At 47.9% G+C, this 15,013-nt stretch overlaps 6 protein-coding genes across 6 annotated transcripts; 5 read left to right on the top strand and 1 right to left on the bottom strand.

The window, feature by feature from the left end:
• Window positions 1-32: 32 nt before the first annotated feature.
• FVEG_10904 (hypothetical protein) lies at window positions 33-1,639 on the top strand. The gene is made up of 2 exons (XM_018900067.1): window positions 33-524; window positions 610-1,639. The coding sequence occupies exons 1-2, from the start codon at window positions 261-263 to the stop codon at window positions 1,375-1,377; spliced, it is 1,032 nt and encodes a 343-aa protein (XP_018758272.1). The 5' UTR covers window positions 33-260; the 3' UTR covers window positions 1,378-1,639.
• A 1,964-nt stretch (window positions 1,640-3,603) lies between these two features.
• On the top strand, window positions 3,604-4,880 carry FVEG_10905 (hypothetical protein; the record flags this gene model as incomplete). Its single annotated transcript, XM_018900068.1, has 4 exons — window positions 3,604-3,978; window positions 4,028-4,166; window positions 4,221-4,429; window positions 4,485-4,880. The coding sequence occupies 4 exons, from the start codon at window positions 3,604-3,606 to the stop codon at window positions 4,878-4,880; spliced, it is 1,119 nt and encodes a 372-aa protein (XP_018758273.1).
• Window positions 4,881-5,114: 234 nt separating this feature from the next.
• On the bottom strand, window positions 5,115-5,822 carry FVEG_10906 (hypothetical protein; the record flags this gene model as incomplete). The annotated part of the gene is made up of 1 exon (XM_018900069.1): window positions 5,115-5,822. The coding sequence occupies one exon, from the start codon at window positions 5,820-5,822 to the stop codon at window positions 5,115-5,117; it is 708 nt and encodes a 235-aa protein (XP_018758274.1).
• Window positions 5,823-8,849: 3,027 nt separating this feature from the next.
• Window positions 8,850-10,043, top strand: FVEG_10907 (N1-acetylpolyamine oxidase; the record flags this gene model as incomplete). The annotated part of the gene is made up of 3 exons (XM_018900070.1): window positions 8,850-8,912; window positions 8,943-9,516; window positions 9,574-10,043. The coding sequence occupies 3 exons, from the start codon at window positions 8,850-8,852 to the stop codon at window positions 10,041-10,043; spliced, it is 1,107 nt and encodes a 368-aa protein (XP_018758275.1).
• Window positions 10,044-10,892: 849 nt separating this feature from the next.
• FVEG_16917 (hypothetical protein) lies at window positions 10,893-11,660 on the top strand (the record flags this gene model as incomplete). The annotated part of the gene is made up of 2 exons (XM_018906154.1): window positions 10,893-11,072; window positions 11,184-11,660. 2 exons carry the CDS (start codon window positions 10,893-10,895, stop codon window positions 11,658-11,660), a joined length of 657 nt encoding a protein of 218 aa, XP_018758276.1.
• Window positions 11,661-13,517: 1,857 nt separating this feature from the next.
• On the top strand, window positions 13,518-14,722 carry FVEG_10908 (hypothetical protein; the record flags this gene model as incomplete). The annotated part of the gene is made up of 3 exons (XM_018900071.1): window positions 13,518-13,604; window positions 13,661-13,978; window positions 14,027-14,722. The coding sequence occupies 3 exons, from the start codon at window positions 13,518-13,520 to the stop codon at window positions 14,720-14,722; spliced, it is 1,101 nt and encodes a 366-aa protein (XP_018758277.1).
• Between the last annotated feature and the right edge of the window lie 291 nt (window positions 14,723-15,013).

Raw genomic sequence — 15,013 nt, 5'->3', positions numbered from 1 at the left:
AGCTAAGAAAACTCCCCAACCTCAAGAAATTTACTCCTTGGCTGCACCAAAGCAACCCAAGCCGAACCACCAACCTCGCGATTTCCAGCCTTCGCCTTTCCAGACCTCACTAAAACATGAATCAGTTCCTGACATTGTCGGTGTAGATTCTCATTCCTTTCACTCTCTACACGCTATTTTCATGTCTTGTTCGTAAGACATTCTCATTCCAACTTTTTTTTTGTTCTTGGTGTTCTTTCACCGCATTTCACCCGCCTCGCATGATGGCTACCATGGCGGCTCCCCATCAGCCAAGATACAACCTGGAAGACCCGGGCTATCCAGTTGAGCCTCGCACTGCTCGCGACGCCCGCGAGGCAGCTCGTGCTGCGCGAAATGGCCAGAGCCCGAGATACAGACGCACTCAATCGCCCGAGCAGCTCGATGACTTCCGCCCTCAGAGTGAAGAGTTCGACATGCGGTCACCCACCTCTGACGTGGCACTCCAAGACGCCATGCTAGCACAAGCACAACAGCAGCAGCAGGTGAGTTTTTCACGCTAGAGAACACGGTTTTTCTGCAACATCTTTTCTCCGCGCCAGAGCCTCGTAATTAACCTTTTGTTTTTAGCGTGTTGTTCCGGTTGGTCAGGTTTCCCGTAATGCTGGGCAGCGAAGACAACCGCCGCCTGGTCAAGGTCCAAACAACAATGCTCCCAGAGGTCCAGGTCCAGGTCCTCAGCAACCAATGCCTCCAACTTACCCTGGCGGAATGGACGGCGGTCCTCAGCAGCAGCAGCCCAATGGGCCCAGAGACGGTCGCTACAGACGACAATCGCGCCGCGCTTCGGAGTCTGAACCCCGACCTCATGGAGAGTCACCTCCCCGAAATGGGCCAAACACCCAACAGAGCCGTGTTTCTCAATCCATGGCCTCAGAGCAGCATCAGCAGCGTCGCGCGCCTTCACCAGACCGTCTAGCAGTTCCCGGCAATGACATCAACCGTCTCAACAGTCCCTCCATTCAAAAGAGCGTTCTTCTTCCTCTTGAGCAGAAGATCCACGAGTATGACCATCTCATGGGTGAGGCTCAAGCCCAAATGAACCAACTCGACGATGAGATCCGCGCTCTTCAGGAACGACGTCGCCAAGCCGAGGACCGCTTCATTGAAGCCAAGTCCAAGCATGATGACTATTCACGTCAACATGATCAAGTAGGCAAAGCTCTCCGCGGAGAGCTCGTACAGCAGGCCCCCCCACCACCCGCCGTCCGTCAGCCTGTTCAGCGCATGGAGAGCATCGACAGTTTCGAACATCGACCGATCAGCGCGCAGAGCTCTTTTCATCAAAAGCCTAAGAAGGGGGGCTTGCGGATGAGCTTGTTCAATCGAAGCAATTGACTAGACAAGGGTTGCTTATGAAGTTATGCGTTAATGACTGGGATATTGCTGGATATGGGAAAATGACTTGATTTGTTTAGTTTTTCGAAACTTCTTGGTCGTCCGCGAAAAAGGACTTTTAGCTTATTTGTTTAATATGCTTGGATGTACATAGATTGAGATTGAGGAGGTAATTTCGCATATGAACATTCGATACATCAAAAGATCCTGCTTTCCAATGACTTTAGGGTTGGTTGTTTTTGAATCTCAACGATGACGTCAGTGAAGCTTCAATCGTGATATTGCCTGAGTAAATATCTTCTGCACAGAACCACTGCTCCCGTCCTTGGAATATCCACACCAAACGCCAACGTTCATCCATGATCTGTGACGAGATTGCACATCCGCTACTTTTCACGCCTAAACTTACTGTGAAGCCTGCGACTCCTGTCGCCTTCAGTTCAATTACCAACACTGACTGGTTCATCGCCTACATGCTCATAAGTCAATGTTTTTTACTCAGATCCTTGCTCACTCAAAGCTCAACCACCCTCTTCAGTCTCTTGGGTCCTGCATCTCACGGTAGGGCCATGTGTCAGATGAAAACGCGGTACTCATCAAGCTCATCATATTGAGCCGCGATATGCTCAACCTTTCCATGCGTGATGACCTTTGAAGAGAATCGGGGCATGAGTCTCCATTAAGTAAGTAGGCTTGGACAATATTTTAGTCCGAAGCTATGATTTTCGGCTCAGCGGTTTACAAAGATGAAATTGTCTTCAAGCCTTTCATATATGAATCTTCGAATGACGTCAATAGCCTCCAACCCAAACACTGTCCAGGCGAATGTTCTGATTCTCGTTTGATTCCCCATGTAAACTCTACCGATAGCCCTTGTTTTATTTCGTGAATAAGATACAAATACGGTGTCGGAGAAGAATCAAGTGATTTTATAGAACGTGGATGTCTTTGGTCCAATACGTGACAGCCACATACACCAATTTGGGCTTTCGACCAAGCGTTCCGGTTCCACGTGTTCATGGCCTCCCGACATCTCAACACGACCAAACGTTCGCCCCATAAGGCTGTAATTTACTGTGCTTGATGGATATAATTACAATAGAGTAATGTGCCAAGGAATCCAAAGTTTTGTGATCTGCAATCGCAATCTTTTTCAGCGCAGCCATCGTCGTAGTCTACGCTACGGATTCCGAATGGAAACGATGACGAGAGCTAAAAGAGTCGGTGGGGCACTTGAGCGGAACGCGTCTTAATTACGGTCGATCTGCCGCATTGACTTCTTATCAAGAACCTTTTCAATCAGACTCAGCTAAGGCAGTCAACAAAAGCACCTTTGTCGTGCCAGTTCACGACTCATGCATTCTAAGACATCAATAATTCACATCAAGATATCTACTCCTGAAGAAACTGCGGCGCAGAACCCTCCCCTCTGATTCCGAACAATCCTAGTCAATTTCGGAATGTGGAGCATTTTGCCTGCCGGGGAGCTGCAATGAAGAATCCGGGGACTCGGTAGCCCCTGAGATGGGCGCGGATCTTTGCAAATCCGGAGATCATGAACAAAGAAAGGAGAGGCTTTTGAGTTTGACAAGCCCGGTTACATTGTCTCAACAAGGTAAGCCATTCATGGACCCTTTCTTTCTGACTCTGCAGATGCTGAGTCGACTCAATAGAGCTGACACTGATCGTCGCTGATTGGTCTTTTCGGGAAGCGGGATCCTCTTCCCGAGAGAACAGTTCAACATCACCAACCGATAAACATTCCTCTTCTCAGCAAAGAAACTTCAGGCGTTATCTGAAACGCATGACTCACTGCCACGTTTTGACACAAGATGATCATCCTGCTTATCAAGTTTGACAAAGACTTTCCAAGCGATCTTCAGTGAGGAAATGACTCGAGTCGGCAGCTGAGAGGCCCAATTCTACACCAAATCCTTGGCGAGTGTCGATCGTCTTCTAGCGTAGAATACTACTGCAAGCCTCATCCGCATCTAATTCCCATGACATCCCTCCTGGGCGCGGACTTGTGCCTGTGATTCTTATCACCGGAACGATGCTGCAAGATAGAGTCGTGATTGGCGATGGTTCCTCGGAGGGACGGATGTGACCCATGCAAGTGGCTACGTGCTTTCCAGGCATTAACTGGCATTAAAGGCTCCCCCTCCCCTTGAGTCGTGACCCCTATGCAGGCGTTTGTTTTTCGTATCGCTTTTTGTTTCTGTAGCCATGGGCGGAGCTACCTCCTTCGCCGCCGAGGCATTTACACTGCTCTCTATCGGCATTTCGGTCATTGGGCTGCGAACGTTTGCGAGGATACGGCAAGTTGGCGTGAGGAACTTTGAGGCCGATGATTACCTCATGCTGGTAGCGATTATTCCGTATACGATCGAGACGGCGCTTGCCTATACTGTTGGAGCAAAGTTTCATGGATTGACCAACAGTTCGATGACGGATGAGGAGCGCAAGGCTCTGTCTCCAGACACTGAAGAATATAAATGGAGGGTTGGAGGATCCAAGATTCAGATCGCTGGTTGGATTACTTACGCTACGGTGTTGTGGGTTATCAAGAGTGCGCTGTGCGCCTTTTACTTTCGACTCACGGTAAGTTTAACACGGCATCAAAACTGAATGACAGGGCTAAATTCGTCAGGCTGGTCTCACCGGTTACAAAACTCGTATCTACATTGGCTTCGGCTTCATCGCCTCTACCTACGTCGCCATTGTCTGTTGCATTCTATTCAGCTGCCATCCATTCAACCGCTTTTGGCAGATTTACCCCGACCCAGGCAGTACGTAGAGACACAACTGGAGTGGGAGGCAAGCAAAATACTAATTCTTTGTAGACTTCTGCCACCCCGCGCTGTCCAAGCTCTACATCTTCATCATCGTCAGCCTTAACATCCTGACTGACATTTACTTGCTCGCGATCCCCATTCCGATGCTTTGGGGCGCTCGAATCCCCAAAGTGAAGAAGTACGGATTACTTGTGCTCTTCTCTGGGGCCGTATTTGTGATGGTTGCGGGTTTACTCCGATGTATCCTCATACTCAAGGTATGCCACTTCCAACCACCACAGAGGTTATGATGAGGAGTACTGACATCGCCAGAATCCCAAGACGGGCCCTGAAGAGGGAGCTAGTTGGGCTGTACGAGAGTCCTTCGTTGCCGTCGTGACATCTAACCTTCCCAGTACATGGGGATGGATGCGCCAAAAGCTCAAACCCATCTTCGGTTCACTTCTCTCGTCCAACAACGTCAGCTCAAAGTACAAAGGCGGTCCTGAACCTGGAAGTATCATGCTCGCCGACGGAAATGGATCAAACTGGAAGAGGAGTAATGGAAGGTCTATCAGATCAACGACGGGGCTTGGAAGTGTGAATGATCGGAATGTCTACATCCACGGAGGAGGCGGCGAGGCTAGTTCGGACGAAATTATTCCATCAATGCCTGGAATCACAAAAGAAGTTGAGTTTACAGTTGAGGAGTCGGATGCAAGAAAATGATGATCGAAGTGATGGTGTTTGGTTTAGATATGTTATATACCCCCAGTCATGAGATGACTTAATATGCAATAGATAAGACTTACGTTCCATTACAGTTGAGACTTGTGACCCCGAGAGCTTGAATCAGCAGAGAAAACTTAGTTTCAATGATCTCTTGGGTGATGTAACATGGACCTGCCAGGTGTCTTGACTAATACCACCGAGGATGGACTCAGCAGGTACTGGCACCAATTTCTATTTGAACACATGAGTTTGCAATTGCTTGCCATTCTCATCATACCTCTTCGGAATGACGTTCAAAATACCATCAACGTCTCTCGGCTCATAGTCCAACATCGACGCAGCCAAGACCATGATATCCATTCCAAAATTCTCCTTGATCCAATACGCAAACATGTCCATTCCAGCGACAGCACCACCCGCAGTCCAGATATTTCCATCGACAATCCATTTCTTCTCATCAGTCCACTTGACATTCGGAAATTTCAGTCTGAGAGGCTGGATAGCACCATGATTGACCGTCGCATTCTTGCCGTCTAAAATTCCCGCTGCGGCAGCAACGCTGGCTCCAGTGCAAGTGGTGAAGAGGAGTTTTCCAGCTGCGACGTGCTTTCGGATGAACTCGGCGTACTTGGGATGAAGGTCGAAGTTCGTGGGATCCGGGCCCCCGAGAAGCAGACAGTCGATTTCAGGGCATTCATCAACGGTTGTAGTCGGAACAATCGGAATGTTGCTTGTTTGAAGAAGAAAGGTTTCGCGAGTGATGCCGATGTGATGGAAGACAAACTCTGGGGCGCGAGAGATGGTGTCTTGCTCGATCTTCATATAGCCAGATAATTGATTGATGTATGGCTTGGTGGCAGAGTGGAGGAGGTCGGTTGGGCCCAAGACATCTATGGCTTGATAGTCGTAAACAAGTGCACCTATGTGGAGGGGAGCCATTTTGCTAGATCGGGTGAAATGGATTTACAGTGATGATGGATGTTGAGAGCTTCGATGGTGTCATCGGAAGCCAATAGGTGTGATTCTACGAGCCTTTTATAGTGGCAGCACGCCATTGTGTAGTACGTTAAGAGTTTGAGATGAAATACATAAGTTCCGATGGCTGTCGCATCAAGTTCGACCGGTTTGTGATATATCCGAGCTGGAGTGGAAGTAAGAGGACCACGGTGGAGATTTGACAAGCGGAGTATCCAACAGAAACACAGCCACTCAATTAGACTCATAGAGGATGGCCTATTCAAGCATGGTCGATTGAGATACTTCCACCGCGCGTCGGAGCGAAAATGAAAGGTCGAGATCTACCAACTTTATAGGCAATGAATGCGTGACAGGTTCCAACCCGCATTCGGATGTAGGAAAAAACCAATGTCATTAAACACCATATCTATCAAACAAACATCCCAATACTCAAACAAGTTAGAAATAAAAACATGCCTACTCTATTTATCCGTGATCGTTCATTTATGCGTTATAGAAATGTGCCCCTCATGTTGTTGTGGACGACATCTGGTGCAATAGCGCTTGTGCATCTCGGACTACCCCATTTTGGCCTCTGCGGCCCGCATCTGGAGTTCGGCTGTGCTTAAATTGTCTAGAGCCCTTTTCCACTGTTTCGATCACTTTCGAGATATGCCTGTTCCGCGTGAAATTGCTCTGTAGTGCCATGCGGAGCTGTACGTGCTTGGATATATTGGTGGGTTTGACGTACAGGGCCTGGTGTAGCGACTCTTGGTGCCTCATATGTCACTGTGTACGGCGCCGCGGCGCCACAAAGATGGCCATGTAATGGCCACTTTTACAAAGCCTTATAAGGCTCAGTGGAAGCCTTAAACCAGGGGTTGGGGAGAAGACAGCTGGCACGGAAACACTTCGGTCGCGCTGCCCAATGAGTTTGACTCAACAAGCACTTCCAGAGGTTGCATCGGTGAAGATAGGCAGGACCTCGCAAATTGGATGGCGGAGTTAAACATAAACAGTCAGCAAGATCCCGAGACCGCTTCTACAGATGACCAGGACCCCAGAGACTACACCAGGAGCAGCAGAGACAGGCGAATGAACAAGAGCTTTCCCGGAAGAAGGAGGAACGCTTGCAAGTGGAGCAACAATGACAGCGACAGGAGCAGCTGAATCGCGAACGACTGAAGAGGGACTATCATACACAACAAGAAGAACTAGCACAGAAACGAGAAGACCAGGTAAAGCAGCAGCAGGAACAGCAGAGTTCCTCCCTCGAGCCGAGCAAAGGACTGTTAGATTCGCAATGGGCTATCGGTGTCAGCTCAAGGGAGCTGAGGCCTGAAGACTCGAACTTGGTTCAGAGTTGTGAGACGAGATTCTGGAGCAGTGCTCCCGGAAGGCCTTGTCGAGATAGTCCTCCGGAACATCACCAGGAACATCAGACAAGGCTTGCGGCCTTTACTTCAACCGTGGAAGACTAGGTCGTATTCTTGTCAGCAAGTTTCTACAGCAAGTCCAATACATCGAGAAGAAGATGGCAAAGACCACGGCACAAGGAACGCAACTACATTTCTAGTGTTAGTCCAAGCTGCCTCCTGTTCTCCCCGGAGATAGCGCTTTGGCTGCCGCTCCCCACATGACGCCTGCTCTGGAACTTGTCACTCCAGTTGGATATCAGATGCATCCGACTCAGCAGCCCGCCCACACTCGCCCAATGCGGATGACCAAGTACACCAACTGCGATGATCTTTCGCAGCAATTTGCAAAACAGCTCCATCTACAGCACTGAGGGGAATAATCAATGTACATGGAGGCGGTAGGGAGACAAATCGGCAGATGGATATCTCTTGATCGGAGGAGTCGAGGAACATCCAGCATTGACACAAACTCTTAGAAGTAGCATTCGCACCATTTTTATTAGGATTTCATCTTCATATACCCACAAGATGCCCATTTGCTGTTGTTGGTTCCCGTGACATAAAGTTAATACCTAGCTACAGTTCAGGGTTGGCTCTCGCCGACGCACGGACAAATATCACAGTTGACTGTTGTTGTGGCCTTTGCATATGGCAAGGTCTTCCACATTTGATAGTCTGTTGAATACATCTTGCTGTCAAAGCATTCGGGAATTTTTGCAAGTTTAATACATATCTTGGAAATAGCTTGTAGCAACGCCCGCCTAGATTGTATCGTTATCTATCAAGAGTGGGAACACCGCATCAAAGCTTTGGAAGAGCCATTGGTGCGTTTGTATAAGAAGCACAACAAGCATATTGAGAACCCTGACCGCCTCCCTATCGACTACGCAGACCTTTTAGGCAACATCGAGGGACTGGGTCCTGTGTGTTGTGGTTGCTCATCCAGGCAATTCTTAGCTTCTGAGTGCAACTGTCCGGCTGTCTCGGATGTTATCCTCATCGTCTAGACTCTTGTTATCTGCCCCAAGGTACCACTAACGTCGGCACTTGTCAAGGGTATGGATAAGTCCACCACATGACGCCATGTAATCAAAATGAGGGGAAGCAAGGTGATGCGGAAATTCCCTGTATCAGCATTGTTTCCCTGTATCACTGTCGTGATGGGCCTGTTCAGAGCTTGGACGAACCGGAGATAGGGAGGTGGGTAGCTGCAATGTATTCGCCCGACTCGATAAGGGTGGTCTACGAAATGTCGGGTTGATCGGCACCAAAGTCAACAATTGCAATGTATATGCCACAAATGGAAGGAAAATAGGCACTCTAATAAGACAGTGTAGCTTCACTTTATCAGAAGACGATGAAGTCTTCGACAAGGACATGGATCATAGTTATGACGAGAATGGAAGGAGATGAAGATGGTCGAATTTATAGCTGCTAGATGATGGATGCTAGGATCAAGAAGAGGCTTATCTCTTACATTATTGAGAAGCATAAGTAGTTCACCGAAGTCCTCAAATCGTGAATGTTGTGCTTCTGTAGCTTCTCATCCTCCCGTCTTCGTTAATCACCCCGAGTTATCGTGACTATCAAAATGCGACACTCAACATCTTCACTCCTCTCCCTTTCCCTGGGCTTACTACTGGGCTCAAGCGAAGTAGCATCAATACCACGCAAAGAAACCTAGACCAAAGCCAAGGTTGCAATTCTGGGTGCTGGTGTAGCTGGTATCACTGCTGCCCAAACATTGCACAATGCGTCCATCCACGACTTTGTCATCCTTGAACTCAATGACTACTTAGGGGGCCGCATGAAACATACCACTTTCGGAAAATCATCCGACGGTACGCCTTTCACTGTGGAGCTCGGTGCGAACTGGATCGAAGGTCTTCAGAATCCTTCAGGCGAGATTAATCCCATTTGGCGCTTGGCGCAGAAGCACAAAATAAAGAATACGTATTCCAACGATAGTGCGATCATCACTTACGATGAGACTGGAGCTTCTGATTTTACTGATCTGATCGACCTTTTTGACGAGAAGTTTAGGATGGCCTCACAGGAGGCTGGTTATATCTTCACTGAGAATCTTCAAGACACATCAACTCGTGCTGGTCTCAGCCTGGCTGGCTGGAAACCAAAGAGGGATATGAGGATGACTGCAGCTGACTGGTGGGGCTGGGACTTTGAGACGGCATATACTCCAGAAGAAAGTGGCTTCGTATGTGCTGTCGCAGGAAACAATGCTACCTTCAAGCATTTCAGTGACGAGAGCAATCTTGTCATCGATCAGCGGGGCTACAATGCTTGACTCGTTGGAGAAGCAAACGAGTTCCTCAAGAAAAACGACCCAAGGCTTCGTCTCAAGACTACAGTGAAAAAGATCGAGTACAGCACCAAGGGTGTCAAGCTCGATACCAACAACGGGTGTATCGAAGCAGATTACGCCATCTGTACTTTCTCCGTCGGTGTCCTCCAAAGTGATGCTGTTGACTTCAAACCTACGCTTCCGCACCGAAAGAGAAAGACCATACAGCAAATGCGGGTGGGGGCGTACACGAAAATCTTTATGCAGTTCAACGAGACGTTTTGGCACGAGGACACACAGTACTTCCTGTATGCTGACTCAGAACAACGCGGCTACTTGTTTCAGTCTATGAGTACGCCAGGTTTCATTCCAGGGTCGAATATCCTGTTTGGCACAGTTGTGCAACAGCAAGCTTACGAAGTTGAGCAACAGTCAGATGACAAGACCAAGAAGGAGATCTCCACGTTCTATGTTCCCCGATAAGCGTGTTCCCGAGCCCACCGCATTTATGTATCCCCGACGGAGTATGGAAGAGTGAGTTACGCCGTCCCCCGAGCGGCGATGTTCGCTAAAATGAGAAACAGGTGGTCGTACGGGTTCTACAGTAACTGGCCCGTTGGTATGACATTGGAGTAACACCAGAACATCCGGGCGAGGCTAATTCATCCGAGTTCTTCGGGTACGTGCAGGGCGCTTACTTTGAAGGGCAGGAGATCGCGAAGTGAATTACGAAGGTTTTGAAGGTCCAAGAGTCACAACAGTCACAGCAGATGAAGAGGTACAAGACGTTACATGGCACGACTGAAATCGAGGACCACGACGCTGCCAACGGATGGTCGACTCCTCTAGATGATTAGGTGGATAATTCAGAGACAGAGATTCCTTGCGAATAGTTGATTCCTGTTGCCAAATACCTTGTTTCCGCGTGAGGTCGTACCTTGACCCAGGAGGGAGGTAAGATGACCGCGGACTAATCTCAACCTACCAGTTAAACGCCAGAAGTTCTCTTGTATCTCCTTGCTATTGTAGCCTGTAAGTTGGTTGGGTGTTGAAAGCCCTCGGTCGTTTGGCATACGTCGCTTCTCCCCGCATGCCGAGGCATAAAGCTTGTAGACGAGGGGACTTCGTGCTCAAATAATGATAGCCTCAAATGGAATATTACTAGAGCCAACATCAGCACTATCGCATAGGCACGTAAAAAGTATGCCACAGAACCTGGTCATTGACCTTATCCCACAATCGGCATTCTTTACCTTTGTGCCTTGACTCTTTTAACCTCTGAACCTTGTCACACACCTTATCCTCTTTTGTTACCGTATTAACCCCTACGGCATGGCTATATATAAACATTTGCGGCGCGATAACTCGCAGATCAGACTTGTGCGTGTGCTTCCGCCTTCACAACATGACACCCGCCTTTCTCTCGACCTCCGCCACGGCTACATCGAAGATGGAACCTACTCAGCACTCTCATATGTTTGGGGCGATGCATCTGAGCAGGAATACATTCTTGTCAATAGAGTGTAGTTTCGTATACGCAGAAACATTTACCAGGCCTTGACGCAACTTCGCAGGAATGGAGTCATTGGATAGTTCTGGATTGATAGCTTATGCATCCAACAGAAGAATCTTGATGAGAAGAGCTATCAAGTCGGGTTGATGAGGGCAATCTTCAGCAGTGCGTCTCAAGTATACTCATGGCTAGGCGAAGGCACACCTGGTCCCGATGTCGCGATGGACTTCTGTGCTCGTATCGGATCGAAGGCTGCCAAGGTTGGAATCGATCAATGCGATGGTGCCGACCTTCACTGCTTCCTCCAGGACCTATTTGACTATCATCCACATGCTTTCCGCTTTCATTTGAAACGCGAAGAAACTCGATCAATCGGTGCTCGGCCCGAATTGGCTGCCTTTTTTACCGGTCTCACACAGGAACCTTACCTCAAAGGGCCGCCTTACAATGGAGTTCATTCGCCCATTGTACTTCGTCAACGTCGTGAAGGAGGTTTCACCTTTGCGGGAGATGCGTATGTAGATGGAATCATGCAGGGAGAATTCTTCCATACACTCCCAAATGAGCAGGAGTTCGTTATATACTGAGATAGATGAGGTAGCATGTGGTGGCATGGCCTAGCACCTACTGTTCAATAAGATATTCTTAGTATCCGTTCCCAGATTCATTGTTAATAGGACCGAGAGAGGCGGACGCGAGGTTTCGAAAGGGAAGTTTCAATAACCGAAGTGTATTTTCTTGTCTCAGCCTGAGTCATATGCCAGGCTTTCAGATTCGGATTCAGAATCAGTCATTGAGCAATGAATTGGCCTCTGATGTTGCGCAAATAAGACACATTCTCATATCTATGTCTCACGGCTCGCATAATATCCTGGTGCTTGAGGCAGACAATAACACCATAGTCATGAATTTTGGCACAGATTTGCTATGATTCAGCAAAAGAACCGCAGACTGTCAGGTATAAATATCACCGAGTAACCGCACCGAAGTATTGTAGTAAACACAGTTATTCAGCATCGTCATTTATCGTACCATTGCCAAGAAAGCTTCAATCACCCGAGCCAAACTATTGCTGCGATCCACTTGTTACTATACAATTCCTGTCATTTCTAATTCTACCTGCCCCTGTGGTATCTGTCTCTTGCAGTGCCAACACGTACCGTTGCAAAAACTCCGAAAAGTCCACTGCTGAAGAGGCCGCAGTGACTACAAAAATTTGCAGCCGTGTAGGAAATGAGTTTTGCTACTGCAATCACTGGGCGCAGCGGTTCTGTGACACAGAGGGAGAGAATATTATCAAGTTCAAGAAACTATGCGAGGACCAGGGTCAGGATTGGTATTGGAACGAATGCTGAGCGGCCGGGGATGGCTGGATCAATTCGTGATACAAGGTTTTTGTTATGGTGCTGGATGAGATGTGGAACAAGCCATTTTGTAGATTTGACACTTGAGTTTTTGATCGATGGCTACTCCTTCCAAACGCATTGATGAACCTTGGTCGGTGATGCTTAAATCTTCAAGAGACCGCGGGATATTTGCGTACCGAACCTTCAAACCAAGGCGAAAAGTGACAATTCTGTACCAGGGCTTTTTGGGTTTAATGCAGGTACAGATCGAAAACGTCCATGACAACCATAAACAGAAGCTTAACTTCAAGCCACCAATTCTCCAACTGGCTAAGCTACTAAGCTGTTTTTGTCTAAGATGATCGAGATGTCTCACATCCATGGCACCAAACGTGTCAAAACCCTTTGGCTCAGGTTACACACGCTCGATGACAGGAATTGATCGTCTTCTTCATATTCCGCTCTTGCTTGGGGGATGAGAGCCGGCGACTCTTGGCGCGAGAGAGAGTTACTGTGAGATCATTGAAGCCATGGAGTCTCCAACGGCACAATGCCAAGGCCATCATCTAAACGAACAGCTGAGGGGTCTAGATTGAACTACCAGCCGCCTCCTGGACAGAAGCTCGTCAGTGGTAGCTTGAGAATCTACCAGAGGGCGCGTGATTGTGTTTTTTTTTATCGAAATTCGAGATCAGCTCTGAATCTTCGCCGATTTATAGCGGGCGCACGGGATGCTTGGAATGCTATGGCGTTACTTACTGGGTCATACGCGCTCTCTACAAGCCACAGTATTCTTTGACTTTCATCGGCATATGCTAAAGGACCTATAAAACTTTTTTTTTGGCGTCATACCAAGACAATCCTACTACAACTAAGCTAGAGTGAGTGTCGATCGAGACCGTTCTTTAGAGTATCAAGCTTCTCGGCCCTGAACCCCTGGCATTATCCGTTATGACGCCTTGACGCCTTCGCAGTGCCCAGGTAAGCAAGGACTACTTCGCTCATTTAGGTGCCAAGCTGCCTTTATAGTCGTAAGCATACTTCTCTGCCGAGATATTTTACCTTCGCCACTGTCCTGGCTTCTTTCGACTGACCACAATGATGTTACCCCATCGCGATAAATGGGATGCTCACTACTCGACGATAGACGAAACAGTTTACATTGGCAGAGATGTCTTTGTTGTTGTAAGTTCTACTTGTATGACCCTCTCGGTAGTGGTATGTACTGACACTTTACCAAGGTTGCCTCGACGTTATCACTCTACAATGCGATCGAACTCCTCACCCTTATCTCTCTTACCTTCAAAAGACGATCGGGGCTTTATTTTTGGAGTATTCTCATTGCATCATTCGGAATCATCCCATACTGTCTAGGATGGCTCATTGTCTACTTCGACCTTACACACGATTATGTTGGCATGATCATTGAGACTGTTGGATGGGTCCTCGTCATTACTGGCCAGTCTGTTGTTTTGTACTCGCGACTTCACCTGATTGTCACCGATATCAAGATTCTTCGAGCCATTCTCATTATGATCATCATAAATGGTCTCGTTTGGGTAAGCGATACTCCTGAGCAACATGGTTCCCGACTGACCACGGCCTAGCATTCTACAATGACTGTACTGCTCTTCGGATCAGAGTATAGTCCAAGTGACAATAGAAAGGGCTTTAACAATGTCTTTAACATCATGGAAAAGATCTCCATGTCCATATTCTATCTGCAGGAACTCATCATCTCTGGTCTGTACATCTGGAAGTCAATGGAGATCCTCAAGACAGCTTTCGGCAACACAAAAAGCATGCTGTACAAGCTTTTCACGATCAACTTCGTCATCATACTAATGGACATCGCTCTTCTTGCGATAGAGTTCCATGACCTTTATGTCTGGGAGCAAGGTATCAAGCTGGTCACCTACTCGATCAAACTCAAGCTGGAATTTGCTGTTCTTAGCGAACTCATTGAGTTCGTTCGCAATCGCAGCGGAACTCGATCACGCCCGACAAAAAACACCGAGAACCAGAGTACTCTGGTGCCGTTGTCGTCTATGCACAAGGGGACTACTAAAGAAACAACATCGAGTACCAGAGACTTTATCCACGCTGGCGGTTCTCGGACCAACACAACTATTGCGGCTACTAATCTGATACCAGCCGCTCCGACTAATGATAGCATACACGTTTTGAGAGAGGTTGACGTGGAGAGTTTGCCTGTTTATCCTGGGAGCAACCAAAGCACTGATGAGCTATGGGGTCGTCTACCTGAAGACCCTGGGAAGGTCATCGTTGGAAGGGCATTATGAACATAATCGAAATTGTTTTCGTTGTATATTTATGACCTTTGACCATATGAAATCAAATTTGGGCTTGCCCACGTAGCATGTCTTCGCTGCTTGACTAAACGTTCATGTCTTCATTACACTGTTCGAAATTTGCAGGCCATTATTTTACCAATCATTAGTCGAAGGTCACTGCACCCCTCGCTTCCTGACGATACGCAGGTCCAGTCAACTCATTTCTCGGTAAGCTGCATATACTGGATGAATCACCATCTCGAATCGAGTATTTTCCCCCGCCTTATACATTGTTTTCAT

Source organism: Fusarium verticillioides, chromosome 11, assembly GCF_000149555.1.
Source record: "Fusarium verticillioides 7600 chromosome 11, whole genome shotgun sequence".
Classification (NCBI taxonomy): Eukaryota; Fungi; Ascomycota; class Sordariomycetes; order Hypocreales; family Nectriaceae; genus Fusarium; species Fusarium verticillioides.
The sequence above is the reverse complement of the archived record's forward strand: the minus strand, read 5'-3'. Positions and strand labels throughout refer to the sequence as shown.

Bases quoted from the DNA above. Each gene is read 5' to 3' on its own strand.
- FVEG_10904 (XM_018900067.1), top strand. From the start codon at position 261: ATGATGGCTACCATGGCGGCTCCCCATCAGCCAAGATACAACCTGGAA. The intron at 525-609 runs GTGAGTTTTTCA...TTTTGTTTTTAG, and splicing joins AAGCACAACAGCAGCAGCAG to CGTGTTGTTCCGGTTGGTCA.